At 48.2% G+C, this 20,039-nt stretch overlaps 2 protein-coding genes across 4 annotated transcripts in view; both read left to right on the forward strand.

Annotated features, from left to right (window-relative positions):
• The first annotated feature begins 285 nt into the window (after nt 1–285).
• On the forward strand, nt 286–4,538 carry LOC120023745. Of its 3 annotated transcripts, XM_038967833.1 has the most exons (4): nt 286–995; nt 1,341–4,094; nt 4,252–4,422; nt 4,468–4,538. In XM_038967833.1, the coding sequence occupies exons 1-3, from the start codon at nt 975–977 to the stop codon at nt 4,414–4,416; spliced, it is 2,940 nt and encodes a 979-aa protein (XP_038823761.1). In that variant the 5' UTR covers nt 286–974; the 3' UTR covers nt 4,417–4,422; nt 4,468–4,538. The 3 variants fall into 3 exon arrangements, with proteins under 3 accessions (XP_038823761.1, XP_038823760.1, XP_038823762.1); XM_038967832.1 differs by having other exon boundaries at nt 4,252–4,534; XM_038967834.1 differs by lacking the exon at nt 4,468–4,538 and having other exon boundaries at nt 1,341–4,010; nt 4,041–4,369.
• A 6,075-nt stretch (nt 4,539–10,613) lies between these two features.
• plekhd1 (pleckstrin homology domain containing, family D (with coiled-coil domains) member 1) overlaps nt 10,614–20,039 on the forward strand; it is a 41,595-nt gene continuing 32,169 nt past the window's right edge. Inside the window, exon 1 of the mRNA XM_038967862.1 lies at nt 10,614–11,097. Within this exon, the coding sequence (XP_038823790.1) occupies nt 10,943–11,097 (155 nt within the window). The 5' untranslated portion in view covers nt 10,614–10,942. The remainder of the gene's footprint in view (nt 11,098–20,039) is intronic.

A 20,039-nucleotide genomic window follows, 5' to 3' on the forward strand; every position in this document is an offset into this window, starting at 1 on the left:
TTACTGTGTGATGGAATGTAGTCTATATTTATATTCTCGCTAGTGGAATCGGTAACTATTTAGAAGTTTACATGTGAGTAGTTGCACTTCTACGACGTTTGGCCTGATCGATAGGCTGTTTATCTACCGTACTGTTAAAGGACGTTGGACATCTGAGAGACATATTGTCTATGAGACTGCTTTCCACAGACTCTAGCTAACCTGTTAACTGAGGCTTAACGGGGCAATCTGCAGTTCAAACGATAACAAAAGGAAATCCCCGCCGCCTTGTTGGGTAAACAGCTTAAAGGATGACTGTCTTGCTTCAGCCTCATTATGGAAGCCCTGGCTCCAGGACCAGCCTCTAAATTATACACCATAATGGAAGCCCTGGCCCCAGGACCAGCCTCTAAATTATACACCATAATGGAAGCCCTGGCCCCAGGACCAGCCTCTAAATTATACACCATAATGGAAGCCCTGGCCCCAGGACCAGCCTCTAAATTATACACCATAATGGAAGCCCTGGCCACCAGGACCAGCCTCTAAATTATACACCATAATGGAAGCCCTGGCCCCAGGACCAGCCTCTAAATTATACACCATAATGGAAGCCCTGGCCCCAGGACCAGCCTCTAAATTATACACCATAATGGAAGCCCTGGCCCCAGGACTAGCCTCTAAATTATACACCATAATGGAAGCCCTGGCCCCAGGACCAGCCTCTAAATTATACACCATAATGGAAGCCCTGGCCCCAGGACCAGCCTCTAAATTATACACCATAATGGAAGCCCTGGCTCCAGGACCAGCCTCTAAATTATACACCATAATGGAAGCCCTGGCTCCAGGACCAGCCTCTAAATTATACACCATAAGATCTAAACTTATATCAGCCCTTGAATTACCCTGCTTTCTTTCACGTTTAGTTTAAAATGTGGTTCTCTCCAGACCTGTTTTCCTGAGTGATTGTAGAATAGCTGCTGGTCTACTTGATGTTGGAGGACTGGGTACTGGTCTACTTGATGGTGGTAGACTGGGTGATTGTAGAATAACTACTGGTCTACTTGATGGTGGTAGACTGGGTGATTGTAGAATAACTACTGGTCTACTTGATGGTGGTAGACTGGGTGATTGTAGAATAGCTACTGGTCTATTTGATGGTGGTAGTCTGGGTGATTGTAGAATAGCTGCTGGTCTACTTGATGTTGGAGGACTGGGTACTGGTCTACTTGATGGTGGTAGACTGGGTGATTGTAGAATAACTACTGGTCTATTTGATGGTGGTAGTCTGGGTGATTGTAGAATAACTACTGGTCTATTTGATGGTGGTAGACTGGGTGATTGTAGAATAGCTGCTGGTCTACTTGATGTTGGAGGACTGGGTACTGGTCTACTTGATGTTGGAGGACTGGGTACTGGTCTACTTGATGTTGGAGGACTGGGTACTGGTCTACTTGATGTTGGAGGACTGGGTACTGGTCTACTTGATGTTGGAGGACTGGGTACTGGTCTACTTGATGTTGGAGGACTGGGTACTGGTCTACTTGATGTTGGAGGACTGGGTACTGGTCTACTTGATGTTGGAGGACTGGGTACTGGTCTACTTGATGTTGGAGGACTGGGTACTGGTCTATTTGATGTTGGAGGACTGGGTACTGGTCTACTTGATGTTGGAGGACTGGGTACTGGTCTACTTGATGTTGGAGGACTGGGTACTGGTCTACTTGATGTTGGAGGACTGGGTACTGGTCTACTTGATGTTGGAGGACTGGGTACTGGTCTACTTGATGTTGGAGGACTGGGTACTGGTCTATTTGATGGTGGTAGACTGGGTACTGGTCTACTTGATGTTGGAGGACTGGGTACTGGTCTACTTGATGTTGGAGGACTGGGTACTGGTCTACTTGATGTTGGAGGACTGGGTACTGGTCTACTTGATGTTGGAGGACTGGGTACTGGTCTATTTGATGTTGGAGGACTGGGTACTGGTCTACTTGATGTTGGAGGACTGGGTACTGGTCTACTTGATGTTGGAGGACTGGGTACTGGTCTATTTGATGTTGGAGGACTGGGTACTGGTCTATTTGATGTTGGAGGACTGGGTACTGGTCTATTTGATGTTGGAGGACTGGGTACTGGTCTATTTGATGTTGGAGGACTGGGTACTGGTCTACTTGATGTTGGAGGACTGGGTACTGGTCTATTTGATGTTGGAGGACTGGGTACTGGTCTACTTGATGTTGGAGGACTGGGTACTGGTCTATTTGATGTTGGAGGACTGGGTACTGGTCTACTTGATGTTGGAGGACTGGGTACTGGTCTATTTGATGGTGGTAGACTGGGTACTGGTCTACTTGATGTTGGAGGACTGGGTACTGGTCTACTTGATGTTGGAGGACTGGGTACTGGTCTACTTGATGTTGGAGGACTGGGTACTGGTCTACTTGATGTTGGAGGACTGGGTACTGGTCTATTTGATGTTGGAGGACTGGGTACTGGTCTATTTGATGTTGGAGGACTGGGTACTGGTCTACTTGATGTTGGAGGACTGGGTACTGGTCTATTTGATGTTGGAGGACTGGGTACTGGTCTATTTGATGTTGGAGGACTGGGTACTGGTCTATTTGATGTTGGAGGACTGGGTACTGGTCTACTTGATGTTGGAGGACTGGGTACTGGTCTACTTGATGTTGGAGGACTGGGTACTGGTCTACTTGATGTTGGAGGACTGGGTACTGGTCTACTTGATGTTGGAGGACTGGGTACTGGTCTACTTGATGTTGGAGGACTGGGTACTGGTCTACTTGATGTTGGAGGACTGGGTACTGGTCTACTTGATGTTGGAGGACTGGGTACTGGTCTACTTGATGTTGGAGGACTGGGTACTGGTCTATTTGATGGTGGTAGACTGGGTACTGGTCTACTTGATGTTGGAGGACTGGGTACTGGTCTACTTGATGTTGGAGGACTGGGTACTGGTCTACTTGATGTTGGAGGACTGGGTACTGGTCTACTTGATGTTGGAGGACTGGGTACTGGTCTATTTGATGTTGGAGGACTGGGTACTGGTCTACTTGATGTTGGAGGACTGGGTACTGGTCTACTTGATGTTGGAGGACTGGGTACTGGTCTATTTGATGTTGGAGGACTGGGTACTGGTCTATTTGATGTTGGAGGACTGGGTACTGGTCTATTTGATGTTGGAGGACAGGGTACTGGTCTATTTGATGTTGGAGGACTGGGTACTGGTCTACTTGATGTTGGAGGACTGGGTACTGGTCTATTTGATGTTGGAGGACTGGGTACTGGTCTACTTGATGTTGGAGGACTGGGTACTGGTCTATTTGATGTTGGAGGACTGGGTACTGGTCTACTTGATGTTGGAGGACTGGGTACTGGTCTATTTGATGGTGGTAGACTGGGTACTGGTCTACTTGATGTTGGAGGACTGGGTACTGGTCTACTTGATGTTGGAGGACTGGGTACTGGTCTACTTGATGTTGGAGGACTGGGTACTGGTCTACTTGATGTTGGAGGACTGGGTACTGGTCTATTTGATGTTGGAGGACTGGGTACTGGTCTATTTGATGTTGGAGGACTGGGTACTGGTCTACTTGATGTTGGAGGACTGGGTACTGGTCTATTTGATGTTGGAGGACTGGGTACTGGTCTATTTGATGTTGGAGGACTGGGTACTGGTCTATTTGATGTTGGAGGACTGGGTACTGGTCTACTTGATGTTGGAGGACTGGGTACTGGTCTACTTGATGTTGGAGGACTGGGTACTGGTCTACTTGATGTTGGAGGACTGGGTACTGGTCTACTTGATGTTGGAGGACTGGGTACTGGTCTACTTGATGTTGGAGGACTGGGTACTGGTCTACTTGATGTTGGAGGACTGGGTACTGGTCTACTTGATGTTGGAGGACTGGGTACTGGTCTACTTGATGTTGGAGGACTGGGTACTGGTCTATTTGATGGTGGTAGACTGGGTACTGGTCTACTTGATGTTGGAGGACTGGGTACTGGTCTACTTGATGTTGGAGGACTGGGTACTGGTCTATTTGATGTTGGAGGACTGGGTACTGGTCTACTTGATGTTGGAGGACTGGGTGATTGTAGAATAGCTGCTGGTCTATTTGATGTTGGAGGACGGAGGACTGGGTGATTGTAGAATAGCTGCTGGTCTACTTGATGTTGGAGGACTGGGTACTGGTCTATTTGATGTTGGAGGACTGGGTACTGGTCTATTTGATGTTGGAGGACTGGGTACTGGTCTACTTGATGTTGGAGGACTGGGTACTGGTCTATTTGATGTTGGAGGACTGGGTACTGGTCTACTTGATGTTGGAGGACTGGGTACTGGTCTATTTGATGTTGGAGGACTGGGTACTGGTCTACTTGATGTTGGAGGACTGGGTGATTGTAGAATAGCTGCTGGTCTATTTGATGTTGGAGGACTGGGTGATTGTAGAATAGCTGCTGGTCTACTTGATGTTGGAGGACTGGGTGATTGTAGGGTACATGTCATTTAGTATTTTTCAGTGAGTAGTCAGACCAATAGACGCATTATAATGAATTCTGAACTGAGGGACCAGCAATATGGAGTGTAGGCCAACAGACACCTGTAGATGTTCCATCTATGTGCAGACAGATAGCTTTGTCTGGATCACGTAGTGTCTGTCTGTGAAGAGGGACTTAGCTATTTGCATTTGGGCCAAATAAAACAGCAGTTCTGACGTAATGACTTTAGTTTTTTTCCCTCCGATTTGCTTTAATTTATCTTCTGTCTTTATCAATGTTATAAAATCTCAGCAATAATCATGTTAATTTTGTGAGATCTGGTGTCCGTGTCTACCCACACAGAGTTATCCATTATATTGACCATCTCTAACAATTGAAAGAGATGCCACTCAATGTCGCTATTCGATCAAATAAGCCACACGTAGAAAATAAGCCATACGTTTTTTTTTTTTTTTTTTTTTTTACAAATTTGACACTCATTAACCTCTGTAGAAAACCTCCTGGCTTAAGTGAGTGAAACATTTTATACAAAAACACCACCTGCTGGAGAAGCCATATTTTGGGCCCAGTTATCCCTCTCTCTTCTGGGGTTGTAGAGGTGGTTGTTCAGCACCTTCAGCTGCACACTGGTTCTTTCCCCCCCATGAGATTTCATGGAACCAAACTGTAAGTCTGTTCTGAAGGGATGTCCTCCCTAATGGTTCTTAGTGAAATAGTGGATCTCGTGAAGCCTCTTGGATCTAGTCGAGGGATGTGAATTCCTACCCTTCTGGATCTAGTCAAAAGATGTGTGTGTGTGAGAGAGTTGTTGAGGGGCATCAGGGGGTAGCAGTAGACGTGTGTGTGAGAGAGTTGTTGAGGGGCATCAGGGGGTAGCAGTAGACGTGTGTGTGAGAGAGTTGTTGAGGGGCATCGGGGGGGTAGCAGTAGACGTGTGTCTGAGAGAGTTGTTGAGGGGCATCAGGGGGTAGCAGTAGACGTGTGTGTGAGAGAGTTGTTGAGGGGCATCAGGGGGTAGCAGTAGACGTGTGTGTGAGAGAGTTGTTGAGTGGCATCGGGGGGTAGCAGTAGACGTGTGTGTGTGAGTTGTTGAGGGGCATCGGGGGGGGTAGCAGTAGACGTGTGTTAGAGAGAGTTGTTGAGGGGCATCGGGGGGTAGCAGTAGACGTGTGTGTGTGAGAGAGTTGTTGAGGGGCATCAGGGGGGTAGCAGTAGACGTGTGTGTGTGAGAGAGTTGTTGAGGGGCATCAGGGGGTAGCAGTAGACGTGTGTTAGAGAGAGTTGTTGAGGGGCATCGGGGGGGTAGCAGTAGACGTGTGTGAGAGAGAGTTGTTGAGGGGCATCGGGGGGGTAGCAGTAGACGTGTGTGTGAGAGAGTTGTTGAGGGGCATCAGGGGGTAGCAGTAGACGTGTGTTAGAGAGAGTTGTTGAGGGGCATCGGGGGGTAGCAGTAGACGTGTGTGAGAGAGTTGTTGAGGGGCATCGGGGGGGTAGCAGTAGACGTGTGTGTGAGAGAGTTGTTGAGGGGCATCGGGGGGGTAGCAGTAGACGTGTGTGAGAGAGAGTTGTTGAGGGGCATCGGGGGGTAGCAGTAGACGTGTGTGTGTGAGAGAGTTGTTGAGGGGCATCGGGGGGTAGCAGTAGACGTGTGTGTGTGAGAGAGTTGTTGAGGGGCATCGGGGGGGTAGCAGTAGACGTGTGTGTGTGAGAGAGTTGTTGAGGGGCATCGGGGGGTAGCAGTAGACGTGTGTGTGTGAGAGAGTTGTTGAGGGGCATCGAGGGGGGTAGCAGTAGACGTGTGTGTGTGAGAGAGTTGTTGAGGGGCATCAGGGGGTAGCAGTAGACGTGTGTTAGAGAGAGTTGTTGAGGGGCATCGGGGGGGTAGCAGTAGACGTGTGTGAGAGAGAGTTGTTGAGGGGCATCGGGGGGGTAGCAGTAGACGTGTGTGTGAGAGAGTTGTTGAGGGGCATCAGGGGGTAGCAGTAGACGTGTGTTAGAGAGAGTTGTTGAGGGGCATCGGGGGGTAGCAGTAGACGTGTGTGAGAGAGTTGTTGAGGGGCATCGGGGGGGTAGCAGTAGACGTGTGTGTGAGAGAGTTGTTGAGGGGCATCGGGGGGGTAGCAGTAGACGTGTGTGAGAGAGAGTTGTTGAGGGGCATCGGGGGGTAGCAGTAGACGTGTGTGTGTGAGAGAGTTGTTGAGGGGCATCGGGGGGTAGCAGTAGACGTGTGTGTGTGAGAGAGTTGTTGAGGGGCATCGGGGGGGTAGCAGTAGACGTGTGTGTGTGAGAGAGTTGTTGAGGGGCATCGGGGGGTAGCAGTAGACGTGTGTGTGTGAGTTGTTGAGGGGCATCGGGGGGGGTAGCAGTAGACGTGTGTTAGAGAGAGTTGTTGAGGGGCATCGGGGGGTAGCAGTAGACGTGTGTGTGTGAGAGAGTTGTTGAGGGGCATCAGGGGGGTAGCAGTAGACGTGTGTGTGTGAGAGTTGTTGAGGGGCATCGGGGGGTAGCAGTAGACGTGTGTGTGAGAGAGTTGTTGAGTGGCATCGGGGGGGGTAGCAGTAGACGTGTGTGAGAGAGTTGTTGAGGGGCATCGGGGGGGTAGCAGTAGACGTGTGTGTGAGAGAGTTGTTGAGGGGCATCGGGGGGGTAGCAGTAGACGTGTGTGTGAGAGAGTTGTTGAGGGGCATCGGGGGGTAGCAGTAGACATGTGTGTGTGAGAGAGTTGTTGAGGGGCATCAGGGGGTAGCAGTAGACGTGTGTGTGAGAGAGTTGTTGAGGGGCATCGGGGGGGTAGCAGTAGACGTGTGTGAGAGAGAGTTGTTGAGGGGCATCGGGGAGTAGCAGTAGACGTGTGTGTGTGAGAGAGTTGTTGAGGGGCATCAGGGGGTAGCAGTAGACGTGTGTGTGTGAGAGAGAGTTGTTGAGGGGCATCAGGGGGGTAGCAGTAGACGTGTGTGTGTGAGAGAGTTGTTGAGGGGCATCAGGGGGTAGCAGTAGACGTGTGTGTGTGAGAGAGAGTTGTTGAGGGGCATCAGGGGGTAGCAGTAGACGTGTGTGTGAGAGAGTTGTTGAGGGGCATCGGGGGGTAGCAGTAGACGTGTGTGTGAGAGAGTTGTTGAGGGGCATCGGGGGGTAGCAGTAGACGTGTGTGTGAGAGAGTTGTTGAGGGGCATCGGGGGGTAGCAGTAGACGTGTGTGTGAGAGAGTTGTTGAGGGGCATCGGGGGGTAGCAGTAGACGTGTGTGTGAGAGAGTTGTTGAGTGGCATCGGGGGGTAGCAGTAGACGTGTGTGTGAGAGAGTTGTTGAGGGGCATCGGGGGGTAGCAGTAGACGTGTGTGTGAGAGAGTTGTTGAGGGGCATCGGGGGGTAGCAGTAGACGTGTGTGTGAGAGAGTTGTTGAGGGGCATCGGGGGGTAGCAGTAGACATGTGTGTGAGAGAGTTGTTGAGGGGCATCGGGGGGGTAGCAGTAGACGTGTGTGTGTGTGTGTGTGAGAGAGTTGTTGAGGGGCATCGGGGGGTAGCAGTAGACGTGTGTGTGAGAGAGTTGTTGAGGGGCATCGGGGGGTAGCAGTAGACATCGTCGGGGATTGTCATGTGATCATTCCATAAGGACTGAAAAAGTCAAATCTGTTGCAAAACTGTGTTTTTATGATTTATTTAAATAAATAAAAATGAATTGGTGCAATGTGTCCCGACTCTGACTGTTTGGTCACCTGTCCTGGCCAGATCAAACCCACCCCTGAGCCTGCCCTCATCCTCAAGGAGTTATCCCCCAACTGGCCACGCAGGGCTCTCCAGAGGGTGGTGCGGTCTGCCCAATGCATCACCGGGGACACACTGCCTGCCCTCCAGGATACCTACAGCACCCGATGTCACAGGAAGGCCATAAAGATCATCAAGGACATCAACCACCCGAGCCACTGCCTGTTCACCCCGCTACCATCCAGAAGGAGAGGTCCGTACAGGTGCATCAAAGCTGAGACCAAGAGACTGAAAAACATCTTCTATCTCAAGGCCATCAGACTGCTAAACAGCCGTCACTAACACAGAGAGGCTAAATAGTCATCCACTAGCGGGCTACCACCCGGTTGCTCAACCATACACCTTACATGCTGACCGCACCTCTCGCCCGCCATCGCGCACAGGTTTATTTAGTCCACCCACACCAGACCAGGACACTCAGGTTGATTTAGTCCACCCACACCAGACCAGGACACTCAGGTTGATTTAGTCCACCCACACCAGACCAGGACACTCAGGTTGATTTAGTCCACCCACACCAGACCAGGACACTCAGGTTGATTTAGTCCACCCACACCAGACCAGGACACTCAGGTTGATTTAGTCCACCCACACCAGACCAGGACACTCAGGTTGATTTAGTCCACCCACACCAGATGTAACCAGGACACAGGTTGAGAGGCAGGCCCTACCTATGTGTTCTGGTGCCATAAATTTTGATTTATGATTTATACTTTTTTTTACTTTGATACTGAAGTATATTTTTATTTTACTGTGTGACTTTTACTTGAGTCATTTTCTATTATGGTATCTTTACTTTTACTCAAGTATGACAATTGGGTACTTTTTCCACCGCTGCCATTAAGCCTACAGTATGTATAGAATGAAAGACAATCCCTGAGTCTTGGAGAACACTTGAATGTGTTATTGAACTATAAATCCACATAGCGGTCATATAGAATGGCTGCAGAGGCAGACCTGGATATAGATTTGAATATCCTATCCATTAAAACACACACACACACACACACACACACACACACACACACTCCCTAAATATGCATACATGCTGTAACCATTCAGATGTATAAATCTGTAACACCACAGTAAATATACACATAACATATCGTGCTCTCCATTTTACTATGTAACATGCTCTTTGCTAGAAAGTAGTGTGTGTGTTCTTGTCGAGCGTCAGTTTACACTCCTACGAGCCCTGGTCAACAGCCCTGGTCAACAGCCCTGGTCAACAGCCCTGGTCAACAGTAGAATAGTGCCATTTGGGACACATGCCTGCCCTACTTTGTTCTCTACAGGAAGCTGCTTTCTACAGGAAGCTGCTTCCTGTGCTCTCTACAGGAAGCTGCTCTCTACAGGAAGCTGCTTCCTGTGCTCTCTACAGGAAGCTGCTTTCTACAGGAAGCTGCTTCCTGTGCTCTCTACAGGAAGCTGCTCTCTACAGGAAGCTGCTTCCTGTGCTCTCTACAGGAAGCTGCTTTCTACAGGAAGCTGCTTCCTGTGCTCTCTACAGGAAGCTACTCTACAGTAATCTGAATAACAGATTTAACTGGCCCGCCTGTCTGGCGCAGAGAGAGAGAGAGGATGAAAGGGATGTATTGACCTAGCAACAGATTTACTAAAACGCATTTCTAAAGCCTCTGCCTCACTCTCTCTCTCTCCTGCCCTCCCTCACTCTCTCTCTCTCCTGCCTTCCCTCACCCGTCTCTCTCTCCTGCCCTCCCCCACCCGTCTCTCTCTCCTGCCCTCCCCCACCCATCTCTCTCTCCTGCCCTCCCCCACCCGTCTATCTCTCCTGCCCTCCCTCACCCGTCTCTCTTCATCCTCCCTGCCCTCCCTCACCCGTCTCTCTTCATCCTCCCTGCCCTCCCTCACCCGTCTCTCTTCATCCTCCCTGCCCTCCCTCACCCGTCTCTCTTCATCCTCTCTGCCCTCCCCCACCCGTCTCTCTCTCCTGCCCTCCCCCACCCGTCTCTCTCTCCTGCCTTCCCCCACCCGTCTCTCTCTCCTGCCCTCCCCCACCCGTCTCTCTTCATCCTCTCTGCCCTCCCCCACCCGTCTCTCTTCATCCTCTCTGCCCTCCCCAACCCGTCTCTCTTCATCCTCTCTGCCCTCCCCAACCCGTCTCTCTTCATCCTCTCCTGCCCTCCCCAACCCGTCTCTCTTCATCCTCTCCTGCCCTCCCCAACCCGTCTCTCTTCATCCTCTCTGCCCTCCCCAACCCGTCTCTCTTCATCCTCTCTGCCCTCCCCAACCCGTCTCTCTTCATCCTCTCTGCCCTCCCCAACCCGTCTCTCTTCATCCTCTCTGCCCTCCCCAACCCGTCTCTCTTCATCCTCTCTGCCCTCCCCAACCCGTCTCTCTTCATCCTCTCCTGCCCTCCCCAACCCGTCTCTCTTCATCCTCTCTGCCCCTCCTCTCTGTCCAGTTGTCTGCCTCCAGCTGATGCTGATGTATTGGCAGCTTCATCATTCCACCCCGCTGAGTTTGGTATCAGGATATGTGTTACTTTGTCTGTGAGTGTATGTCGTGTCCACAAGTGTGTGTTATTGGGTGTATGTGTGTGTGGCTGCTCTGTGTGTCCTTCCTAGTTACTCATTTCTATTTTTGTTCCATTGATATTTTGTCCAACTCCCCGCCCCTCTGTGGAAGGGTTAGGAGGGTTAGTTATAGCGATGTTCTCCTCGTCCTCCAAACCCTCTCTCTTTTCCTACTGGACGTCCATGGAGCAGACAGACTCTGAAGTGCTGGACATTAGCACCAAGGTGCAGCTGCATGGGGTGCTCTGGAAGAGGCCCTTCGGACGGTCCTCCGCCAAGTGGTCCCGCAGGTAGGGCATGGCATTATCACCTGTCTAGTTAATTCTACCTAGCAGCAGGTAGGGCATGGCATTATCACCTGTCTAGTTAATTCTACCTAGCAGCAGGTAGGGCATGGCATTATCACCTGTCTAGTTCATTCTACCTAGCAGCAGATAGTGCATGGCATTATCACCTGTCTAGTTCATTCTACCTAGCAGCAGGTAGGGCATGGCATTATCACCTGTCTAGTTAATTCTACCTAGCAGCAGGTAGGGCCTGGCATTATCACCTGTCTAGTTCATTCTACCTAGCAGCAGGTAGGGCTTGGCATTATCACCTGTCTAGTTAATTCTACCTAGCAGCAGGTAGTGCATGGCATTATCACCTGTCTAGTTAATTCTACCTAGCAGCAGGTAGGGCCTGGCATTATCACCTGTCTAGTTAATTCTACCTAGCAGCAGGTAGGGCCTGGCATTATCACCTGTCTAGTTAATTCTACCTAGCAGCAGGTAGGGCATGGCATTATCACCTGTCTAGTTAATTCTACCTAGCAGCAGGTAGGGCATGGCATTGTCACCTGTCTAGTTAATTCTACCTAGAAGCAGGTAGGGCATGGCATTATCACCTGTCTAGTTAATTCTACCTAGCAGCAGGTAGGGCCTGGCATTATCACCTGTCTAGTTAATTCTACCTAGCAGCAGGTAGGGCCTGGCATTATCACCTGTCTAGTTAATTCTACCTAGCAGCAGGTAGGGCATGGCATTATCACCTGTCTAGTTAATTCTACCTAGCAGCAGGTAGGGCATGGCATTATCACCTGTCTAGTTAATTCTACCTAGCAGCAGGTAGGGCCTGGCATTATCACCTGTCTAGTTAATTCTACCTAGCAGCAGGTAGGGCCTGGCATTATCACCTGTCTAGTTAATTCTACCTAGCAGCAGGTAGGGCCTGGCATTATCACCTGTCTAGTTAATTCTACCTAGCAGCAGGTAGGGCCTGGCATTATCACCTGTCTAGTTAATTCTACCTAGCAGCAGGTAGGGCCTGGCATTATCACCTGTCTAGTTAATTCTACCTAGCAGCAGGTAGGGCCTGGCATTATCACCTGTCTAGTTAATTCTACCTAGCAGCAGGTAGGGCCTGGCATTATCACCTGTCTAGTTAATTCTACCTAGCAGCAGGTAGGGCATGGCATTATCACCTGTCTAGTTCATTCTACCTAGCAGCAGGTAGGGCCTGGCATTATCACCTGTCTAGTTAATTCTACCTAGCAGCAGGTAGGGCCTGGCATTATCACCTGTCTAGTTCATTCTACCTAGCAGCAGGTAGGGCCTGGCATTATCACCTGTCTAGTTCATTCTACCTAGCAGCAGGTAGGGCCTGGCATTATCACCTGTCTAGTTCATTCTACCTAGCAGCAGGTAGGGCCTGGCATTATCACCTGTCTAGTTCATTCTACCTAGCAGCAGGTAGGGCCTGGCATTATCACCTGTCTAGTTCATTCTACCTAGCAGCAGGTAGGGCCTGGCATGGTGACACAAGTACTGGCAGTGTATATAGAAGGGGGAAATAAATGACAATGTTAACGTTGGTTTACAGATGAACAACTTTTTTTTTGTACATTCAACTTTAATATAAAAATTTAAAAAAGGCATTTTACACAACAGCATAATCCCTGAGGTTAAAAAACATTAGTATATCATGATTAGATAAGTGTTCATCCCCCTCAATACATGTTAGAATCAGCTTTGGTAGCGATCACAGCTGTGGGTCTTTCTGAGTTAGTCTCTAAGAACATTGCACACCTGGATGGTACAATATTTGCAAAAAAAATGTTTTTTAATTCTTCAAACTCGGTCAAACTTGGTTGTTGATTATTGCTAGACAGCCATTTTAAAGTCTTGCCATAGATTTTCAAGCTGGTTTAAGTCAAAACCGTAACTAGAATTTGTTTCCCGGTGTCTGTTGGAAAGCAGACTGACCTGGGTTTTCCCTTAGGATTTTGCCTGTGCTTTTTCATCCTAAAAATACTCATAACATGATGCAGCCACCACCGTGCTTGAAAATATGAAGAGTGATATTTAGTGATTTGTTGTGTTTGATTTGTCCCAAACATAACACTTTGTATTCAGGACATAAAGTTCAATCAGGTTAGTATTGTGGAGTAACTACAATATGGTTCCATTTCCTGTCTGACAACTGGGCTGTTGTGGGTTCAGTACTGTCTTTGTCGCCCAAATGGCAGAATACTCTGCAGTGCTTTACTTCTGCCGTGATAAAGCTCACAGTCAAACTCTTGGCTCGGATCCATCATGATTTTCCCCTACTACAGTAAGTGCTATCTATGATCAGAACAACCTAGTCCTGTTTCCCATTGGATCCTCACATAGCACTTAGCCTTACACAGAATAGCACTAAAGTATCACATCAATAAAACATTCCACACAATATCGGCATTAAACAAAGACATCATAGCTGATGTGCAGATACTTCAGAAAGTATTCATACCCCTTGACTTTCTACACATGTTGTTGTGTTACAGCCTGAATTTAAAATGTATAAAATGTAGATTTATTTTTGTTGTCACTGGCCTACCCACAATACCGCATAATGTCAAAGTGGAAATTCTGTTTTATCATATATTTTACAAATTCATTAAACGTGAAAAGCTGAAATGTCTTGATTCAATAAATATTCAACCTCTTTGTTATGACAAGCCTTAATAAGTTCAGGAGTAAATATTTTACAAATTCATTAAACGTGAAAAGCTGAAATGTCTTGATTCAATAAATATTCAACCTCTTTGTTATGGCAAGCCTTAATAAGTTCAGGAGTAATCATTTGCTTAACAAGTCACATAATAAGTTCCATGGAGTCACTCTGTCCAATAATATTGTTTAACATGATATTTGAATGACTACCTAATCTCTGTACTCCACACATACAATTATCTGTAAGGTCTCTCAGTTTATTAAAAAATGTAAAACAGAAATATCACATTTACATAAGTATTCAGACCCTTTACTCAGGACTTTGTTGAAGCCCCTTTGGCAGTGATTACAGCATTGAGTCTTCTTGGGTATGACACTACAAGCTTGGCACCCCTGTATTTGGGGGAGTTTCTCCCATTCTTCTCTGCAGATCCTGTCAAGCTCTGTCAGGTTGGATGGGGAGCGTCGCTGCACAGCTATTTTCAGGTCTCTCCAGAGATGTTAGATCAGGTTCAAGTCCAGGCTCTGGCTGGGCCACTCAAAGATATTCAGAGACTTGTCCCGAAGCCACTCCTGCGTTGTCTTGGCTGTGTGCTTAGGGTCTTTGTCCTGTTGGAAGGTGAACCTTCGCCCCAGTCTGAGGTCCTGAGCGCTCTGTAACAGGTTTTCATCAAGGACCTTTCTGTACTTTGCTCCGTTCATCTTTCCCTTGATCCTGACTAGTCTCCCAATCCCTGCCGCTGAAAAACGTCCCCATAGCATGATGTTGTCACCACCATGCTTCACCGTAGGGATGGTGCCAGGTTTCCTCCAGACGTGACGCTTGGCATTCAGGCCAAAGAGTTCAATCTTGGTTTCATCAGACCAGAGCATCTTACTTCTCATGGTCTGAGAGTCTTTCGGTGCCTTTTGGCAAACTCCAAGCGGGATATCATGTGCCTTTTACTGAAGAGTGGCTAATGTCTGGCCACTCTACCATGAAGGCCTAATTGGTGAAGTGCTGCAGAGATGGTTATCCTTCTAGAAGGTTCTCCCATCTCTACAGAGGAAATCCAGAGCTCTGTCAGAGTGACCATCGGGTTCTTGGTGACCTCCCTGACCAAGCCCCTTCTCCCCTGATTGCGCAGTTTAGCCGGGCGTCCAGCTCTAGGAAGATTCTTGGTGGTTCCAAAACTTCTTCCATTTAAGAATGATGGAGGCCACTGTGTTCTTGGGGACCTTCAATGCTGCAGACATTTTTTGGTACCCTTCCCCAGATCTGTGCATCGACACAATCCTGTCTCTGAGCTCCACGGACAATTCCTTCGACCTCATGGCTTGGTTTTTTCTCTGACATGCACTGTCAACTGTGGGACCTTATATAGACAGGTGTGTGCCTTTCCATATCATGTCCAATCAATTGAATTTACCACAGATGGACAAGTTGTAGAAACATCTCAAGAATGATCAATGGAAACCGGTTTCATCTGAGCTCAACTTCAAATGTCACCGCAAAGGGTCTGAATACTTATGTAAATCCATCTTTTTATATATAAATAAACTTTGTCATTATGGGGTATTGTGTGTAGATTGCTGAGGATTTATTTTATTTTATTTAATCCATTTTAAAATAAGGCTGTAACATAACAACATGTGGAAAAAGTCAAGGGGTCTGAGTACTTTCCGAGGGCACTGTACATGTTTATTTACAGCACCAGGCTGGTTCCTCCAGGCTAGGTTATACCCTGGACATTATATGGTGATCAGGCTGGTTCCTCCAGGCTAGGTTATACCCTGGACATTATATGGTGATCAGGCTGGTTCCTCCAGGCTAGGTTATACCCTGGACATTATATGGTGATCAGGCTGGTTCCTCCAGGCTAGGTTATACCCTGGACATTATATGGTGATCAGGCTGGTTCCTCCAGGCTAGGTTATACCCTGGACATTATATGGTGATCAGGCTGGTTCCTCCAGGCTAGGTTATACCCTGGACATTATATGGTGATCAGGCTGGTTCCTCCAGGCTAGGTTATACCCTGGACATTATATGGGCATCACAGTGATCAGGCTGGTTCCTCCAGGCTAGGTTATACCCTGGACATTATATGGTGATCAGGCTGGTTCCACCAGGCTAGGTTATACCCTGGACATTATATGGTGATCAGGCTGGTTCCTCCAGGCTAGGTTATACCCTGGACATTATATGGTGATCAGGCTGGTTCCTCCAGGCTAGGTTATACCCTGGACATTATATGGTGATCAGGCTGGTTCCTCCAGGCTAGGTTATACCCTGGACATTATATGGTGATCAGGCTGGTTCCTCCAGGCTAGGTTATACCCTGGACATTATATGGTGATCAGGCTGGTTCCTCCAGGCTAGGTTATACCCTGGACATTATATGGTGATCAGGCTGGTTCCTCCAGGCTAGGTTATACCCTGGACATTATATGGTGATCAGGCTGGTTCCTCCAGGCTAGGTTATACCCTGGACATTATATGGGCATCACAGTGATCAGGCTGGTTCCTCCAGGCTAGGTTATACCCTGGACATTATATGGTGATCAGGCTGGTTCCACCAGGCTAGGTTATACCCTGGACATTATATGGTGATCAGGCTGGTTCCTCCAGGCTAGGTTATACCCTGGACATTATATGGTGATCAGGCTGGTTCCTCCAGGCTAGGTTATACCCTGGACATTATATGGTGATCAGGCTGGTTCCTCCAGGCTAGGTTATACCCTGGACATTATATGGTGATCAGGCTGGTTCCTCCAGGCTAGGTTATACCCTGGACATTATATGGTGATCAGGCTGGTTCCACCAGGCTAGGTTATACCCTGGACATTATATGGTGATCAGGCTGGTTCCACCAGGCTAGGTTATACCCTGGACGTTATATTGGACCACAGTGATCAGGCTGGTTCCATCAGGCTAGGTTATACCCTGGACATTATATGGTGAACACAGTGATCAGGCTGGTTCCTCCAGGCTAGGTTATACCCTGGACATTATATGGTGATCAGGCTGGTTCCTCCAGGCTAGGTTATACCCTGGACATTATATGGGCATCACAGTGATCAGGCTGGTTCCTCCAGGCTAGGTTATACCCTGGACATTATATGGTGAACACAGTGATCAGGCTGGTTCCTCCAGGCTAGGTTATACCCTGGACATTATATGGTGATCAGGCTGGTTCCACCAGGCTAGGTTATACCCTGGACATTATATGGTGATCAGGCTGGTTCCACCAGGCTAGGTTATACCCTGGACATTATATGGTGATCAGGCTGGTTCCACCAGGCTAGGTTATACCCTGGACATTATATGGTGATCAGGCTGGTTCCACCAGGCTAGGTTATACCCTGGACATTATATGGTGATCAGGCTGGTTCCACCAGGCTAGGTTATACCCTGGACATTATATGGTGAACACAGTGATCAGGCTGGTTCCACCAGGCTAGGTTATACCCTGGACATTATATGGTGATCAGGCTGGTTCCACCAGGCTAGGTTATACCCTGGACATTATATGGTGATCAGGCTGGTTCCACCAGGCTAGGTTATACCCTGGACATTATATGGTGATCAGGCTGGTTCCACCAGGCTAGGTTATACCCTGGACATTATATGGTGAACACAGTGATCAGGCTGGTTCCACCAGGCTAGGTTATACCCTGGACATTATATGGTGATCAGGCTGGTTCCACCAGGCTAGGTTATACCCTGGACGTTATATTGGACCACAGTGATCAGGCTGGTTCCACCAGGCTAGGTTATACCCTGGACATTATATGGTGAACACAGTGATCAGGCTGGTTCCACCAGGCTAGGTTATACCCTGGACATTATATGGTGATCAGGCTGGTTCCACCAGGCTAGGTTATACCCTGGACATTATATGGTGATCAGGCTGGTTCCACCAGGCTAGGTTATACCCTGGACATTATATGGTGATCAGGCTGGTTCCACCAGGCTAGGTTATACCCTGGACATTATATGGTGATCAGGCTGGTTCCACCAGGCTAGGTTATACCCTGGACATTATATGGTGAACACAGTGATCAGGCTGGTTCCACCAGGCTAGGTTATACCCTGGACATTATATGGTGATCAGGCTGGTTCCACCAGGCTAGGTTATACCCTGGACGTTATATTGGACCACAGTGATCAGGCTGGTTCCACCAGGCTAGGTTATACCCTGGACATTATATGGTGAACACAGTGATCAGGCTGGTTCCACCAGGCTAGGTTATACCCTGGACATTATATGGTGATCAGGCTGGTTCCACCAGGCTAGGTTATACCCTGGACATTATATGGTGATCAGGCTGGTTCCACCAGGCTAGGTTATACCCTGGACATTATATGGTGATCAGGCTGGTTCCACCAGGCTAGGTTATACCCTGGACATTATATGGTGAACACAGTGATCAGGCTGGTTCCACCAGGCTAGGTTATACCCTGGACATTATATGGTGATCAGGCTGGTTCCACCAGGCTAGGTTATACCCTGGACATTATATGATGAACACAGTGATCAGGCTGCTTCCACCAGGCTAGGTTATACCCTGGACATTATATGGTGAACACAGTGATCAGGCTGGTTCCACCAGGCTAGGTTATACCCTGGACATTATATGCATTTAAGAAGTAAACAATAAACAACAAATAATGTCAGTTTACATAAATGATGTTTCACATTTGGGTGATCAAATGTATCAAAGTAACGAAGTGGTTTGCCTTCTGTATTTTATTACAAATGATGAGCCTGTGAAAGCTGTTGCTGTTGACAGGTGAAGGTCGCTGGCCGGATACTTATAGGCATGCTCACAGCGAGGTCATGTCTGCATGATGCCCCCTTGCTGGTCTTCTCTGCATGTTCTGCTGCAAGCTGGACACCTCTCTAACAACTGTATCAGAGGCCTTATGATGGCGTGTCCTTTTCGTAGGAGTCGAGGGAGACTGGCAACAACGGAGGAGGTGTCACAACGGTACTTCTATCATAGGAGTCGAGGGAGACTGGCAACAACGGAGGAGGTGTCACAACGGTACTTCTATCATAGGAGTCGAGGGAGACTGGCAACAACGGAAGGAGGTGTCACAACGGTACTTCTATCATAGGAGTCGAGGGAGACTGGCAACAACGGAGGAGGTATCACAACGGTACTTCTATCATAGGAGTCGAGGGAGACTGGCAACAACGGAGGAGGTGTCACAACGGTACTTCTATCATAGGAGTCGAGGGAGACTGGCAACAACGGAAGGAGGTGTCACAACGGTACTTCTATCATAGGAGTCGAGGGAGACTGGCAACAACGGAGGAGGTATCACAACGGTACTTCTATCATAGGAGTCGAGGGAGACTGGCAACAACGGAGGAGGTATCACAACGGTACTTCTATCATAGGAGTCGAGGGAGACTGGCAACAACGGAAGGAGGTGTCACAACGGTACTTCTGTGGCATGGCACTTTTATTCTGAGGTCTTGCCAGACAGAGCTGTAAAAAACAGCAAGTGAAAAGTGAATGAAATTATTTTTGGAGGTCGCTAAACCATTGCAATCACATTACTGGATATGTTATGATACCTTTGCTCCCTCTGGTAGATCCCGGCATCTGTTCATGACAAGGGGATCAATCTGGCACCCAACTGTGCACTGTCTAACAGAAAAACAGGGTCAACGATTGTCTACATCCCTCAAATATAACCATAGCTCGAGAAATAACGTAATCTCATTTGGAAGCTACTTCTATGCTTTACAGATGTAGACTGACTGGCTCCAGATTGGAAATATAATGACATTGATAAAGTAGGCAAATAATTAGTAGGAGACAACGTTGCCATGTTATGATGCTGTCAAATTTATTTTAGGGTGATGGTCATGTCTCTCTTGCTGCTGGTGAGTCTCTGATCCACCTCTACGCAGACGACACCATTCTGTATACTTCTGGCCCTTCTTTGGACACTGTGTTAACAACCCTCCAGGACAGCTTCAATGCCATACAACTCTCCTTCCGTGGCCTCCAATTGCTCTTAAATACAAGTAAAACTAAATGCATGCTCTTCAACCGATCGCTGCCTGCACCTGCCCGCCTGTCCAACATCACTACTCTGGACGGCTCTGACTTAGAATATGTGGACAACTACATACCTAGGTGTCTGGCTAGACTGTAAACTCTCCTTCCAGACTCACATCAAACATCTACAATCCAAAGTTAAATCTAGAATGGGCTTCCTATTCTGCAACAAAGCATCCTTCACTCATGCTGCCAAACAT

The sequence above is a fragment of the Salvelinus namaycush genome, chromosome 28 (assembly GCF_016432855.1).
Source record: "Salvelinus namaycush isolate Seneca chromosome 28, SaNama_1.0, whole genome shotgun sequence".
In the NCBI taxonomy this organism is placed as follows: domain Eukaryota; kingdom Metazoa; phylum Chordata; class Actinopteri; order Salmoniformes; family Salmonidae; genus Salvelinus; species Salvelinus namaycush.

Coding starts and splice junctions, on each gene's coding strand:
- LOC120023745 (XM_038967833.1), top strand. CDS start 975: ATGTTGGAGGACTGGGTACTG. Junction 996..1,340: donor TGTTGGAGGACTGGGTACTG/GTCTACTTGATG, acceptor GAATAGCTGCTG/GTCTACTTGATGTTGGAGGA. Junction 4,095..4,251: donor ACTTGATGTTGGAGGACTGG/GTGATTGTAGAA, acceptor TTGGAGGACTGG/GTACTGGTCTACTTGATGTT.